General features: G+C 44.9%; 2 protein-coding genes across 2 annotated transcripts in view; one reads left to right on the top strand and one right to left on the bottom strand.

The window, feature by feature from the left end:
• The window catches only part of LOC130222023 (NACHT, LRR and PYD domains-containing protein 3-like), a 40,661-nt gene extending 29,471 nt beyond the window's left edge, over nucleotides 1-11,190 (bottom strand). Inside the window, exons 1-5 of the mRNA XM_056454633.1 lie at nucleotides 10,797-11,190; nucleotides 10,436-10,549; nucleotides 9,302-9,415; nucleotides 2,642-2,746; nucleotides 1,655-1,739 (exon numbers count right to left, since the gene is read on the bottom strand). Coding sequence (XP_056310608.1) covers nucleotides 1,655-1,739; nucleotides 2,642-2,746; nucleotides 9,302-9,415; nucleotides 10,436-10,549; nucleotides 10,797-10,846 — 468 coding nt within the window. The 5' untranslated portion in view covers nucleotides 10,847-11,190. The remainder of the gene's footprint in view (nucleotides 1-1,654; nucleotides 1,740-2,641; nucleotides 2,747-9,301; nucleotides 9,416-10,435; nucleotides 10,550-10,796) is intronic.
• Nucleotides 1-16,081, top strand: part of LOC130222076 (gastrula zinc finger protein XlCGF57.1-like) — a 622,680-nt gene that overhangs the window by 273,899 nt on the left and 332,700 nt on the right. The window lies entirely within an intron of this gene.

Genomic DNA, 16,081 nt, shown 5'->3' with positions numbered 1-16,081 from the left:
TTGGTGTGCACCCGCGTGCCATGCGCGTCTACGGACCCGATCGTGAAGCCAACGCTGTAGTGGTCTCATATAGATCAATCTGAGCGGCGTGGCCGCGGCTGCCATATGCCCCAGGAGCCTCTGAAAAGATTTCAGGGGGACCACCTTTTTCCAGTCGAACTCTCTCAGACAGTTCAGCTTGGTGCGTTCTCGTGAGAGGCGCGCCTTCATGGTGATCGAGTCCAGCTCCAACCCGAGAGAGGTGATGCTCTGCACGGGGGCGAGCTTGCTCTTTTCTCGGTTGATCTGAAACCCCAACGGGCGGAGGTGGAGCACCTTGTCTCTGTGCATAATCAATTGCTCCCGAGAGTGGGCTAAAATCAGCCAGTCATCGAGATAATTGAGCATGCAAATGCCCGCAAGCCGAAGGGGCGTGTGGGCACCCTCCGCGAGCTTGGTGAAAACCCGCGGAGACAGAGAGAGCCCGAAGGGGAGGAACCGTAGTGCCATGCTCGACCTTCGAACGCAAACCGCAGCGTGGTGGCGTGGAAGTATGGAGACATGGAATACGCGTCCTTCAGGTCTATTGCTGCAAACCAATCCCGAGGACAAACGCATCGGGTGATGCGCATCTGTGTAAGCATTCTGAAGCGCAGCCTGTGAAGACAGCAGTTCAAAACGTGCAGATCTAGGATTGGCCATAGCCCACCGCTCTTTTTGGGCATGATGAAGAACGGGCTGTAAACCCACGCTCCATCTCGGCTGGAGGGACCGGCTCGATTGCCTCCTTCACCAGGAGGACAGCAATCTCCTCTCGCAAGACAGGGGCGGACGCAGGGCTGACCCTGGTGAAATACACGCCCGTGAACCTGGGAGGCTGTTTCGCGAACTGAATCGCATAACCGAGTCTGATCGTATGCATGAGCCATTGCGATGGGCTGGCTCGTGCTAACCAGGCAGGCAGAGCCCCCGCAAGTGGTCCCACCCGCACGATCGCTGACGTGCCAGCGGCGGGGCAGCGTGGAGTGAGTGGGCTCACCCGGGGAGAGCTGGGGTCCCACGGGAGAACAGGAGACGAGATGCTCACGTCTCGCACCCAAACTCCAAAGGAGGGGCTGGGAGTGGGAGAGAAAGGAGACCGTTCTCTCGCGCTCCATGAGCCATTGGCGAAATGCACCGATGCTGCGAGCTGGAAGGCATAGCGTCCCAGACTGGCAGTGTTCGGGCTGTCACATCCGGAGAAGGGAAAAAAAAATGCTCTTTCATTGAGGATTTGATGGCGTCTTTTTTTTTTTTTTTTGTACACCGTTAAATGAAGTGTCCCGCCCTCCAGCGGGGAAAGAGCAAATTCCCTCCTCCCCAGATGGCCCATCTCAGGGACGCTTCGCAGTCCGTTTACCGAACTTAGCGGCGCCCTGGGGCAGGGGATGTTGGTTGCCTGTGCGATGCTCGCCGCAGCCGCTTGGCCAGAGGCAGAATGACCTAGAAATATTATTTTAATATCTGACAAACCAAAGCAGCACAAATGATTAAGGCTATTTATTTTAATATTTAGATTTTTTTAGACCAACTTCACACAGGTTACAAGACCCAGTTCTCAAGTCTTGTGAACAAATATTCTGTGTTTCATGGAGTTATTACAGAGACTTTAATGAATCGTAATAAGTTTTCCCACCTGGAAGATCCACTGGCGATTGTCTGTGAAACTCTTGTGGCTCCTGTGAGTCTCGTCTCCTGAATCTGGTAACTCATATTCAACACTGTTAACAAATAATAATTACTGTAATAATACATTTAGAGGCAAGCAGATACAGATATATTTTACAAACACTGAAAATAAAGAATGTTCTGTAGTGCCGCTACTGTGTCATGTGTAAAATTTATATGAGAAATGATACACTAAAGTCATTATTGTGTTTAGCATCTGAAAGACTTCAAATCACAGCAGTAGAAAGAAATATTTTTGAAAGAAATATTTGATTTGCAATTTATTATGACACAAAAACCTTTAAGCTACAATAGCTATGATTTCTTTTAGGGGCTTCATCTGTATTTATATACATTTCCCTGCTGGAAAAACCAGCTTAAACCTGCCTAGGCTGGTTAGCTGGTTGACCAGCCTGGTTTTAGAGGGGTTTTGGCCATTTCCAGGCTGGTTTCCAGCTATTTCCAGCCTGGTCTTAGCTGGTCAGGCTGGAAGATGACCAGCTAAAACCAGCTTGACCAGCCAAACCAGGCTGGGAGCCCTGCCAAAACCAGCTATGTCCAGCTTAAACCAGCCTGGTCAAGGTGGTTTTAGCAGGTCAATTTCCAGCCTGACCAGTTAAGACCTGGTTGGAAATGGCTGGAAACCAGCCTGGAAATGGCAAAAACCCCTCTAAAACCAGGCTTGTCAACCAGCCAACCAGCTTAGGCTGGTTTAAGCTGTTTTTTTTCAGCAGGGTTACTGAAAATTTTTGCTTATAAACATCTTCATGACATCTTTTATGATCTGCACGTGAATAAATTATGACAGAATTTGATGACACAGCAATATGACATTATTATTGATTCATTCACACAACTGATTCATTCAGGAATTACTATTTTTACTAAACTGTTGGTTCACAATAATATGTTAGAAACAGTCCATGTGTAAGCAATAATGTAAAACACATAATACCCTTTGATAGATGATGGTGTTTTCTCACTGAAGTTTGGTGAAAAACCTTTAGACTGGTCACTCTTCAGAGACACAGAGCTGTACACACATGATCCTGATCTCACACTGAAGACACAAACACACCAGAGGAAAAGGAGTCACCACCTGCTGCAGTCTCTTTTATGAACACTAGATGGCACTGGGTTTCTGCTGTTTTATGATCCTGGACTTCACTTCCCATCTGCCCCTGTGCTCCTGATTGTCTCTTTCTAGCAAAATGAGCTCATTTTGAATTAAGTTCTGTAAAATAAAGCTTTTGCTACAGATATAACTTCCTTCTTTGCTTTTATTGCCTCTTCCTATACCAACTGAAACTGAATGTGTGTATTTGTTAGATTAGTTTAAGTGTTTAATGTAGTTATTCATTAATTCATTTTCTTTTCGGCTTAGTCCCTTTATTATTCTGGGGTCGCCACAACGGAACGAACCACCAACTTATTCAGCACATGTTCTATGCAGCGGATGCCCTTCCAGCTGCAACCCATCTCTGGAAAACATCCATACACATCCATCCAGACAATTTAGCCTACCCTATTCACCTGTACCACATGCCTTTGGACTGTGGGGGAAATTGGAGCACCTGGAGGAAACCCCCGCGAACACGGGGAGAACATGCAAACTCCACACAGAAACACCAACTGACCCAGCCGAGGCTTGAACCAGCAACCTTTTTGCTGTGAGGTGACGGCACTACCTACTGCGACACCGCGTGGAACCTTAATGTAGTTAATAAAGCTTTACTTATATCACTCTTTAAATTGTTCAGTATTTGCTCATAAATGCAGTCTCTAATCTTGCAGATTTTTGGTATATTTTCTAAACAGTATTGTATTGCAAGAAAGATATTATGTAAAACTGGAAATTAATGTTCTTTTTGGAATAATAGCTACGATAATTTGAGTTTTATTTTATTTCTGTCTATAGTTTGAGAAGCAAAAACTGAGGTTTAGATGTGATTTGTCATTTTTCATTACATTCATATCAGGCTATATTTAATAGGTCTGAAATAAGTCTAACAATAGTTGGAAATGTGGTTAACACGGGTTTTGATGTAAGATCCTGATCATTAACACACTTTCATTAACACTGAAAATTAAACATTAGAAACCTTAAAAAGTGTCTAAGAGGTAATAATAATAATAATAGTTGAATGAGTTTGTGGCACATTTACTTATTTTTTATTTTAAAAAAGGCGAAGATTGACACACACTTGATGGTAAAAAATGTGAAAATAAATGTGTATAAAATGACAATGATAAAGTAAAAAGCCTACTTTTATCTTTTCTTTTTTACCATCTATGCGTGTTAATAAATTGCAATAATTTCGTAAGTGTCTTGCACTAATAACTGGGCTATCACTAACAGAGGCATATGATTATTTTATAATGCAAAAAAGGGCTGCAGCATAATGGAAAAAGCTGATATTGCCATATTTTAGTTTTCTGTGATATATATTGTGATTGCACCCAATCTGCCAACGGAACCAGTAAAATAATATTGTTTTCAGTTTGAAACTTAAATATTTGGACCAGAAACAAGACAAAAAAATGTCAATAAGAAAAGCATTTGTTTGCAGTGCACATGTAAAACAACACTGTAGTTTTCATCATAAAAACAATTAAGTGAAGTTTATTTATTTATATTATATAAAGCAGGGGTCACCAATCTCGGTCCAGGAGGGCCGGTGTCCCTGCAGGGTTTAGCTCCAACTTGCCTCAACACAGCTGCCTGGGTGTTTCAAGTATACCTAGTAAGACCTTGATTAGCTTGTTTAGGTGTGTTTGATTACGGTTGGAGCTAAAATCATCAGGACACCGGCCCTCCAGGAACAAGTTTGGTGACCCCTGATATAAAGGATCACATGCTTATGATTGACATGGCTGGCCCCGAGTCAAGCTAATGTATGAACTACCAATCAGACAATTCTTATCTCAGTATAAATAACCAAGCATCTTACCTTTAGTCAGATGAAGAATCCCCCTTCCACCCCCTCTCCTCCTCTCTTTCCACTATATGGCAGCATGGCGGCCTAGTGGATAGCACTGTGGCCTCACAGCAAGAATGCCTCCGGTTCGGGTCTCTATCCGGCCAGTAGGCATTTCTTTGAGGATTTCATTTCTGTGTGGAGCACCATAGTCAAATTCCACCAGCAACACACCCTCATAGCAATTTTTAAGCAGCAGGAGGGTGGGTGGTGGGGGGGGGGGGGGGTTCTCGAGTTCTACCTGCTCTCTCCGGGGACAGCATGTCAAACTAGCTTAGTACCAATCATCAGCTTAATGTGAACTCTTGAAACACAATTAGTCTTTCTTACACCTCCAAACATCATAACTTCTTGGCAAACTTTAGCATTACCACTACTGTAATGTTGCTGATGTGTTCTTCTTAGGTTGCATTTACATCTTGATGGTCAATTTTGATTTTGTGACTGTATTCAATTTTTTTTGATGACCTGCTTACATCATCTTTTAAAAATGACTCATATTCGGAAACAATGGTGGGCGCTGACTAACAGCTGAAGAGCACTAAAAGAGTGCACTTTTCTCTATTTCTGTATTTAATCTGATGGAGGGTTACTTTTTTTTTTTTTTTTTTTTTTGACAAGTTCTTTAACCATAGCTAATGACAGAAAACTTCTCATTTGGCCATACATGACAATATAAAAGCTTTTTTGTACCAGTATATGAGAGGTAACTCTTTAGACTCTACTGAAGTCTGTTCTGAAATGAAAGCGTCAGAGTTGACGTCATTCGCTATGGTTTTTAAAGATTCATATTCATATTGCATAAATTTACACTCATGAACTATTAATTTTTCCTGTTTACACTTACATGGGCCATATCTCATCTGTGCCACATGGGAGAAAAATGGGAATTGGGTCACTTGAACCATGCAGTGTAAATGCAGCCTTATTCTTCATTTTTTGAAATATTGAGTTATTATTTACTATTTAGAAAGAGCTTTATCAGAAAGAGCTTTATTGCCAGGTATGTTCACACATACTAGGAATTTGTTTTCGTGACAGAGTTTCTACAGTGCAACAGCATTACAGAGACAGGACAAAAAACAGATAATAAATATATTTAAAAAAAAAAAAAATTGAAGTAGTGAGTGCAAATATACAAATTGACAAGTGTATGTACATGTTTATTACTATATACAACGTTATATGTGCAGCTGTTATGTGCAAATTGGCATGTAAAGTGTGTGGTTAAATAAGTGTATATGTGTATAAAAGTGTATAGCAAGTAGTGATGTTGGTTCCACAATTATTATCATCAAGTGTTCATGAGATGGATTGCCTGAGGAAAGAAACTGTTTCTGTGTCGGGCTGTTCTGGTGCGCAGTGCTCTGTAGCGTCGACCAGAAGGTAAAAGTTCAAAGAGGCAGTGTGCTGGGTGTGAGGGGTCCAGAGTGATTTTGGCAGCCCTTCTGCTCGCTCTGGATAAGTACAGTTCTTGGGGAGTAGGAAGGGTTGTACCAGTGATTCGCTCAGCAGTCCGAACTATTCGACGTAGTCTTTGGAGGTCGTATTTAGTAGCTGAGCTGAACCAGACAGTTATTGATGTGCAGATGACTGATTCAATGATGGAGGTGTAGAACTGTTTCAGCAGCTCCTTTGGGAGGTTAAACTTCCTCAGCTGACGAAGAAAGTACAGCCTCTGTTGAGCTTTTTTGACAATGGAGTCAATGTGAGTGTCCCACTTCAGGTCCTGAGAGATGGTGGTGCCCAGGAACCTGAATGACTCCACTGCTGCCACAATGCTGTCCATGATGCTCAGTGGGGGGAGAGCAGGGGGGTTTCTCCTGAAGTCCACTATCATCTCCACTGTTTTGAGCGTGTTGAGCTCCAGGTTGTTATGGCTACACCAGACAGCCAACTCCTTAACCTCCTGTCTGTAAGCAGACTCGTCACCGTCCTGAATGAGGCCGATAAGTGTGGTGTCGTCTGCAAACTTCAAGAGCTTCACAGAGGAGTCTTTTGATGTGCAGTCATTCGTGTACAGGGAGAAGAGCAGTGGGGAGAGGACACACCCCTGGGGGGCGCCAGTGCTGATTGTGCGGATGCTAGATGAGAATTTTCCCAGCTTCACCAGCTGCTGCCTGTCCGTTAGGAAGCTGTTGATCCACTGACAGACAGAGGTGGGCACAGAGAGCTGAGTTAATTTGGGCAGGAGAAGTTTTGGGATGATAGTGTTAAACGCCGAGCTGAAGTCAACAAACAAGATCCTCACATAGGTCCCTGGTCTGTCTAGGTGTTGCAGAGCATAATGCAGTCCCATATTTACTGCATCATCCACAGACCTGTTTGCTCTGTAGGCAAACTGAAGAGAGTCCAGTGAGGGTTCAGTGATGTCCTTCAGGTGGGCCAGCATCAGTTTTTCAAAGGACTTCATGACCACAGATGTTAGTGCCACTGGTCTGTAGTCATTTAGTCCTGTAAGTTTGGGTTTCTTTGGGATGGGGATGATGGTGGAGCGTTTGAGGCAGGAGGGCACTTCACACAGCTCCAGTGATCTGTTGAAGATCAGGGTGAAGATGGGGGCCAGTTGGTCAGCACAGGATTTTAAACAGGCTGGTGTTATAAAATCTGGGCCTGGTGCTTTTTTCCTCTTCTGTTTCCGGAAGACCTGGCGCACCTCGTCTTCGTTAAACTGTAGGGCAGGTATGAGGGAGGCGGGGGGTGGTGGAGGTGTTAATGGTGGCGTGAAGGGCAGTTCAGAGTGGGTGTGGGGGGTTTTCTCAAACCGGCAGTAAAACTCATTCAGGTCGTTTGCAAGTCGTTCATTGTCTACAGTGCTGGGGGATGGTGTCTTGTAGTTTGTGATGTTTTTCAAACTTTTCCACACGGATGCTGAGTCGCTGGAAGAGAACTGACTCCTTAGTTTATCAGAATAGTTCCTTTTTGCGACTCTGATCTCCTTTTCCAGTGTGTATTTGGCCTGCTTATACAAGGCCCTATCCCCATTCCTGTAAGCAACTTCCTTGGCCTGACGTAGCTGTCTGAGTTTTACAGTGAACCATGGTTTGTCATTGTTGTATGTGAGTTGAGTCCTGGTAGGAATGCACACGTCTTCACAGAAACTGATATAAGATGTTACAGTCTCTGTGAGCTCATCCAGATCGTTTGCAGCAGCTTCAAAAACACTCCAGTCAGTGAGGTCGAAACAGGCTTGTAGATCCCGCTCTGTTTCGTTAGTCCATCTTTTCACAGATCTTAATACAGGTTTGGCTGTTTTCAGTTTCTGCCTGTAGGTTGGAATGAGATGAATCAAACAATGGTCAGAGTGTCCCAAAGCTGCTCGTTGGACGGAGCGGTATGCATCCTTTATTGTGGTATAGCAGTGATCCAGAATATTGCTGTCTCTTGTGGGACATGTAACATGCTGTCTATATTTTGGCAGTTCACGGGACAGTTTTGCTTTGTTAAAATCCCCGAGAATGATTAAAGCAGAGTCCGGGTGTTGTTGCTCTAACACCGTGATCTGATCAGCTAGTTTCTGTATCGCCAGACTCGCGTGCGCGAGCGGAGGAATGTAAACACTGACGAGGATAAACGAGCAGAACTCGCGCGGGGAGTAAAAAGGCTTACAGTTAATAAACAGTGCTTCGAGATCTGGACAGCACATCTTCTTTAAAACTGTTACATCTGTACACCACCTTTCATTGATGTAAAAGCACGTCCCGCCACCGCGCGATTTCCGCGTTGATTCTTCGTCGCGATCCGCTCTGAACAGCTGATAGCCCGGTAGGTGAAGCGCGTTGTCCGGTATGGTGTCGTTCAGCCAGGTTTCCGTGAAACACAGAGCAGCTGAATGCAGAAAATCCCTGTTTGTCTGAGAGAGCAGAATGAGTTCGTCTATTTTGTTGGGTAGAGAGCGGAGATTTGCTAGATGGATGCTAGGCAACGTGGTCCGAAGTCCGCGCTGTCTGAGTTTCACCAGCGCGCCTGCACGCTTTCCTCGTCTGCGCGCTTGGAAGCGTTTGAGTAGCACCGCGGCTCCGCCGACTACAATGTCCAACAGAACATCAGATAAATCCAGGTATGGAAAAATATTCGGTGGTGTATGTGCCCGAATGTCCAACAATTCGTCTCTGGTGAAAGTAATTGTAGGAAAATGACTCGAGACAGGACAAACTAACAAAAACACAAACACTACTGCAGAATACGACACGGAGGCTGCCATCGTCATCGGCGCCATCTTGGAACTATTTAGCTTTAGCTATTTATTGCATTTTAAAACCAAAGTGCCATCTCAGATCAATATTGTTTTGTACTCATAATTAATTATGAGGTGAAATATGGTATGTTGTTCTCACTGAACTTATTCATTCCTTTTGTCTAATATTACTTTCTTTTGATGGCCCACTTTGGACATTTAGCATTTTGAAGATATCTTTTTTATTTGTATTTTGGATAATGTGGCTTCAGTGGCTTTTTGTGATTATTAGTACTTTACTAATGATCAAATGTGAGTGTGTTGACATTTAGTTTTAATGTTACTTGTATTTTGTTCCCTAAACGGACTGTGAGAATTAAGTGTAATCATTTCTGATCTCCTAGAAAACACATGATCATAAGTGCTGCAGTATAACCATGTGTGTGTAGAGATGATCTACCTGACAGCAGGCCGTGTGTTTTCACTCCTAAAATGTAATGGTTCACCCATAGATGCATCACTCTTCATAGACACACAGCTGGGCTCTGCTTCTGCTCTCTTCTGATGAACTGAACTAAAACAAAGAAGATTAAAGTTCAGAACTGCACACACTGGAGTCAACAAACCAGATATTAATCGTTCTTCTTTAAAACAAACAAACAAAAAAAAACACAGGAAAATGTCCACATGAATCAAGGAGCATTTCTAGTAGAGAATGTCTAACAGAAATGCAGCACTATTCGAGCAGATTAGAGCTGAAACAACTAATCATCGAAATCACTGAATAAAGTCGACAGTGTAGGTGTGGAAGGAGCCTAATCATTTGGGCGTGTCAATCATTATCACATGACTATATAAGCAGCAGTATAAACTACATTGTGTCAGCTGACTATTATTTCCAGCATCCAGCATCCTCTTATCCTCCTCCTCCTCAGTCTTCAGAAGGCCACTCATTGGGGGTTTGTCTGCAGAGCTTCAGTCGAAACTTTGAGGACAGCAAGTCAAGTTCATTTACCATCATCTATCATGACTGAATGAGCAGGAGAACTCGAGAAATATAAATTATGAAAACTGCTGCCAACAAATCTGTTTATCAACAGCATATATGAGGCAAACACAACATGATGATGACTGTGGTTCAGTTAAAACAGACTCAGATCAGAGGAATGGGTGATCAAGTACAGGCACACAAACAGCAGGGAAAAGTGTACAGGAAAAGCCAATTATGACAAAATATCACAAATACTTTAGTTTAGGTCTCAATTCATACTATTAACTACCGGCTTATTACCTGTGTAATATTAACATATTAACTGCTCATTAGTAGTCATAAAGTATGATCTTATTGTGTATCCCTAATCCCACTCAAAACCCAAACCCACCTTCAACGTCACTAACTATTAATAAACCGCTAAATGGTTTGTTAATACCATCAATAGTGGCCTAAAGTCTAAACCGGAGATCTTCAACTATATTCTGCAGAGCTCAAATACAACATCTAACATCTTAAACCCAACAGATCAACAAAACAAATTACTTGATTCATTTATTATGAAAATACTAATCAGTTTCAGATATAAAAGAGATGATCTACCTGACAGCAGGCCGTGTGTTTTCACTCTTAAAATGTAATGGTTCACACATAGACGCGTCACTCTTCATAGACACACAGCTGGGCTCTGCTTCTGCTCTCTTTTGATGAACTGAACTAAAACAGAGAAGATTATGGTTCAGCACTGCACATACTGGAGTAAACAATCATGATATTATTCAACAATTCATCATTTAAAACACTTTTTAAACAACAATTTAAAATAAAATACACAATTTCATTATGTTAGTACAAAACATTCTGGATGTGTGTGTTAAATTATATGATGGAGATTGAAATCTAAACTAACAAAGAGCAAAAATAGAAATAATAATGTAAAAAATATAATATGTGGGCCTAATACCTGCATCCTGTAAGCAAATCCTGATCTCCAGAAGTGTGTGTGTCCTCCATGATGGATCTGAAGAGTTTGATCTCCAGCAGAAACTCTAGAAGTAACTGATGGACAATCACAGATCTCCAGTCATTGACCAGTGTTCATAATTCAGCTGAATGCAGGAATAGATCAGCAGCTGCGACACTCAAAGCATTGAAATACAGAAGCTCATCACGAGTAAACAAATGTCATCCTCCGTTTGCTTGATGGTGGAGTATTATACATATCGATTCACACAAAGAACTTTTCAATAAGGCAAAACCTTTCTCATGAGTTTATAATCTCCTTGAATATTGAATAATTTGTAGGATAGTAATGGATTATGCCTGTTTAAAATGGCAACACTTCAGCGCAGCAGATTCTCCCTGGGCTCCGCTATCAGAAGTGATTTCACTCGGAGTGATGGACAGCTGCAGGTGCAAGGGCTGCAGGCTAGGCTATATGAGTCAACACAGTTTATTTTCAGAAAGCGAGACCATCCAAGAGCTGTGCTTTGAACTGAACTGAACTTAAACACTACAAACTGAACTACACTGTTCCAATTTACCATGACTTTTTATGTGAAGCTGCTTTGACACAATCTACTTTGTAAAAGCGCTATACAAATAAAGGTGAATTGAATTGCTTTCAGTGCACTTTTTACGTTAGTTGAATACGCCCTTATTTGTTTTTTTTTATTTGTTTGTTTATTTATTTATTTGTTTATTTATCTGTCACGGTTGCAGGTTTGTGCGCTTTCCGGAGTATCTGTTTTGTCACATGGGTTTGTGTTGTTTGTTTTTCCACGTGTATTTGTTTGGTCACGTGTCATGACGGCACTCAGCTGTTTGATTGATCACCAGCTGAGGTTCATTACTGAGCCTATATTTGGGCTACGTTTCTATGTCTCGATGTCAGTTCGTTGTGTTTGCTTATGTGTTTCTGTGTTGTGCTCAGGACTAGAAGAGTGACTGCTGATATTGGTTTCGTCCCTCTGTCCCTGCTCCAGAGTTCCAGTGTCCTCACCCTTTTTGTAGCCTTGTTGGCTTATTTTTCACGGTTACCATTAAAATATATCACTTGCATTTGGATCTATCTCGGTACTCTTATTTCACACGTGACAGAACGAACTGACCTTGTCATGGATCCAGCGAGTGCATCCCAGATCTCTGAGTTCGTCTCAATCAGTAATGCCAGGATTGACCGGCAGGATGAGGCATTAGCTACCACCGCTTAGGCGATTCAGGCTCTGGTCGGCCAGGTCTCCTTGCTCACCACGCAGGTCCAACAGCTGGTTACAGGAGCGGCACAAACTGAGACCGCACCACCCCCTGTAGTGTTGCCAGCACCAACGACTACTAATCGCCTTGTTGAACCTCGCCTTCCTCCTCCAACCTGCTATTCCGGAGAGCCTCACCTATGCCGGTCCTTTCTCTCCAAGTGTTCCTTGTACATCACGTTGCAACCGTCGTTGTTCGCCACGGAGCAGGCTAAGGTTGCCTTTGTCATCACTCTCCTTTCGGGTAAGGCGGCTCAATGGGGAACTACAGCCTGGGAACAGAAACTGCCATGCTGTTCTACCTTCGAGCTGTTCTCCAAAGAGCTTAAGAAGGTGTTTGATCGGGCCGCTTCCGGGAGAGAGGCCGCCCGAATCCTCGCTGAACTCCGCCAGGGGAATCGGAGCGTGGCGGACTACTCTATTGAGTTTCGGACTTTGGCGGCTGAGTGCGGCTGGAACGAGGAGGCGCAGTGGGACATGTTCCTGCATGGACTATCCGAGCGTCTTCAGGACGAGATCTATACTGCAGATCTTCCAAAGACCTTGGACGAATTAGTGGATCTGGCAGTTCGGGTGGACAACCGATTGCTCCGCCGAGAGAATCGCAGGCAGCAGGTCAGGTTTTTGGAGCCGGTCTCTGGTCCTCCGGTTTTGGCTGCGGCGCCGGAAGTGGGAAGCGCTGACCCGGAACCGATGCAGGTGGGCAGGTCCCGCTTGTCCGTGCAGGAGAAGCGCCGACGGAGAGAGGAGGGACTCTGCCTTTACTGTGGTGGCACGGGACATCGTGTGGTTTCCTGTCCAGTAAAAGACAACACCCATCAGTAGGTAAGAGGTTACTGATGGGTGAAATTAATCTGGATAAACCCTCTGCGGCGGCTACCTTGTTGCCCGTCACTTTATCATGGGGTTCCGGAAGCCAGAACACCCATGCCCTTGTTGATTCCGGGGCAGAGGGGAATTTCATTGATTCCAGTTTCGCTTTCAGTTTTAAACTTCCGGTTAACACCCTTTCACAACCCATTGCAGTACGCGCCCTCAGCGGACTTTCCCTTCCCAATATCACTCACTCCACTAAACCCATAAAGATGATCACGTCCGGAAATCATGTTGAAAATATATCTTTCTTTTTAACAGACTGTGCTAACACACCAGTGGTTTTAGGTCATCCTTGGCTGATCCTCCATAAGCCTCACATTAACTGGGGTCTTAATACTATATTTTCATGGAGTGAGAACTGTCATGAGTCTTGTCTTTCGTCTGCTCGTTCTGCTGTGTCTTGTTCTGTGTTTCAGGAGGAGCGCATGGACCTGTCAAACGTGCCCAGTGAGTACCTTGACCTGAAGAGAGTGTTCAGTAAGTCTCGGGCTGCTTCTCTGCCTCCTCATCGTCCCTATGACTGTGCTATAGATTTATTGCCAGGTACATCTCCGCCTAAAGGCAAACTATACTCTCTTTCTATTCCTGAGAGGGAGGCCATGGAGAAATACATTTCTGATTCTCTAGCGGCTAAGATCATTCGCCCTTCTTCTTCACCGGCGGGGGCGGGGTTCTTTTTCGTGAAAAAAAAAGATGGGTCTCTTCGTCCTTGCATAGATTATCGAGGGTTGAACAACATCACGGTGAAGAATACTTATCCTTTGCCGCTGATGTCTTCAGCGTTCGAGCGTCTGCAGGGGGCATCTTTTTTCACGAAATTAGATCTCCGCAACGCATATCATTTGGTTCGCATTAAGCAGGGTCATGAATGGAAAACTGCATTTAATACCCCCAGGGGTCATTTTGAATATTGTGTTCTCCCTTTTGGGCTTTCCAACGCCCCCGCAGTTTTCCAAGCACTCGTTAATGATGTGTTGCGAGATATGATAGATCAGTTTATTTATGTCTACCTGGATGACATTCTGATTTTTTCCCGTTCTCTCCAGGAACATGTGCAGCACGTCAGGCGAGTGCTTCAGAGGCTGCTAGAGAATGGGCTTTTTGTCAAGGCGGAGAAATGCGTGTTTCATGCACAGTCTGTTCCTTTTTTAGGACACATTGTGTCAGTCGAGGGGGTGCGCATGGATCCAGAGAAGATTCAGGCTGTGGTGAATTGGCCAATTCCGGAGTCTCGTAAGGCCCTGCAGAGATTTCTGGGTTTCGCCAATTTTTACCGGCGTTTTATTCGCAATTTCAGCCAGCTCGCCGCCCCTCTGACGTCCTTAACCTCCTCCAAGACTTCCTTCAGGTGGTCGAGTGCAGCACAGGCTGCATTCACAAAATTAAAGGGCCGCTTTGTTTCAGCCCCCATTCTGGTGACTCCTGATCCCTCCCGGCAGTTTGTGGTGGAGGTTGACGCGTCAGAGGTGGGGGTGGGCGCTATCCTGTCCCAGCGTGCATCCTCGGATGACAGAATTCATCCTTGCGCGTTTTTTTTTCACACCGATTATCTCCCGCAGAACGTAATTACGACATTGGTAATAGGGAGTTGTTGGCTGTCAAACTCGCTTTGGAGGAGTGGCGTCATTGGTTGGAGGGTTCGGGGGTTCCCTTTATCGTTTGGACCGACCATAAGAACCTTGAATACATCAAGTCTGCCAAACGACTTAGCTCCAGGCAGGCTCGGTGGGCATTATTTTTCGGACGATTCGACTTTACCATCTCTTATCGACCGGGTTCTAAGAACATCAAACCCGATGCGTTATCCCGTCTTTTCGATTTTTCCGAGCGCAATACGTCTCTTGAGCCCATCGTTCCTCAGAGGATTTGTATTTCTGCGGTGACTTGGGAGATCGAGAGCAGGGTTCGCACAGCCCTAGATGGGGTAACGCCCCCGGCCGGATGCCCACCCAGCCGCTTGTTTGTGCCGGAGGAGATTCGGTCTGACGTCATTCGATGGGGACATTCCTCCAAAGTGGCTTGTCATCCTGGGGTGAGTCGTACTATATTTTTGGTTAAACAGCGATTCTGGTGGCCAGCTATGGCACGGGATATACGTGAGTTTGTTTTGGCCTGTTCCGTTTGTGCTGTTTCTAAGACTTCTAATCGACCTCCCGCTGGACTCCTTCATCCTCTGTCAGTGCCTTCGAGACCCTGGTCGCACATTTCGCTAGATTTTGTCACAGGTCTCCCGCCATCTGGTGGCAATACGGCTGTTTTGACCGTGGTGGACCGGTTCTCGAAGGCTACTCACTTTATCCCTCTGCCCAAATTACCCTCAGCCAGAGAGACAGCGGATGCTGTCATAAATCACGTCTTTCGCATTCATGGCCTCCCGACGGACGTGGTTTCTGACAGGGGGCCTCAGTTTGTCTCTAAATTTTGGAGAGAATTTTGTCGCTTATTGGGGGCGTCTGTAAGTCTTTCTTCTGGTTTCCATCCTCAGAGTAACGGACAGACTGAAAGGGCCAACCAAGATCTCGAGCGTATGTTACGTTGTTTGGTTTCCCAGAATCCCACCTCTTGGAGTCAGCAGCTCCCATGGGTGGAGTACGCACACAACTCATTACCAGTGTCTGCCACGGGCCTTTCTCCGTTTCAGTGTAGTTTAGGTTACCAGCCACCAGTTTTTCCCAGTCTGGAATCCGAAGTCGCGGTCCCCTCCGCTCACGCCTTTGTCCAGAGGTGCCGACGCACTTGGAACAGGGCCAGACAGACCCTCCTCCAAGTGGGTGCGCGCACCAAGGCTAAAGCCGATCGCCACCGGTCTAAGCCTCCCGTTTACGTCGTCGGTCAAAAAGTGTGGCTTTCAACCAAGAATATTCCCTTGCGTTCCGTATGTAATAAACTTGCACCTAAATTTATTGGCCCATTCACTGTCACCAAAATCATTAGTCCGGTGGCAGTCCGCCTCAAACTTCCTCCAGCGTACAGGAGAATACATCCCGTGTTTCATGTTTCCAAATTAAAGCCCGTTTTTCATACGGCCATTAACCCGCCCAGTCCGGTCCCTCCCCCGCCGCGTCTCGTAGATGGGGAGACCGTTTATTCGGTTAAGCGCATTCTGGATTCTAGACGG

The sequence above is a fragment of the Danio aesculapii genome, chromosome 4, assembly GCF_903798145.1.
Source record: "Danio aesculapii chromosome 4, fDanAes4.1, whole genome shotgun sequence".
Classification (NCBI taxonomy): Eukaryota; Metazoa; Chordata; class Actinopteri; order Cypriniformes; family Danionidae; genus Danio; species Danio aesculapii.
The sequence above is the reverse complement of the archived record's forward strand: the minus strand, read 5'-3'. Positions and strand labels throughout refer to the sequence as shown.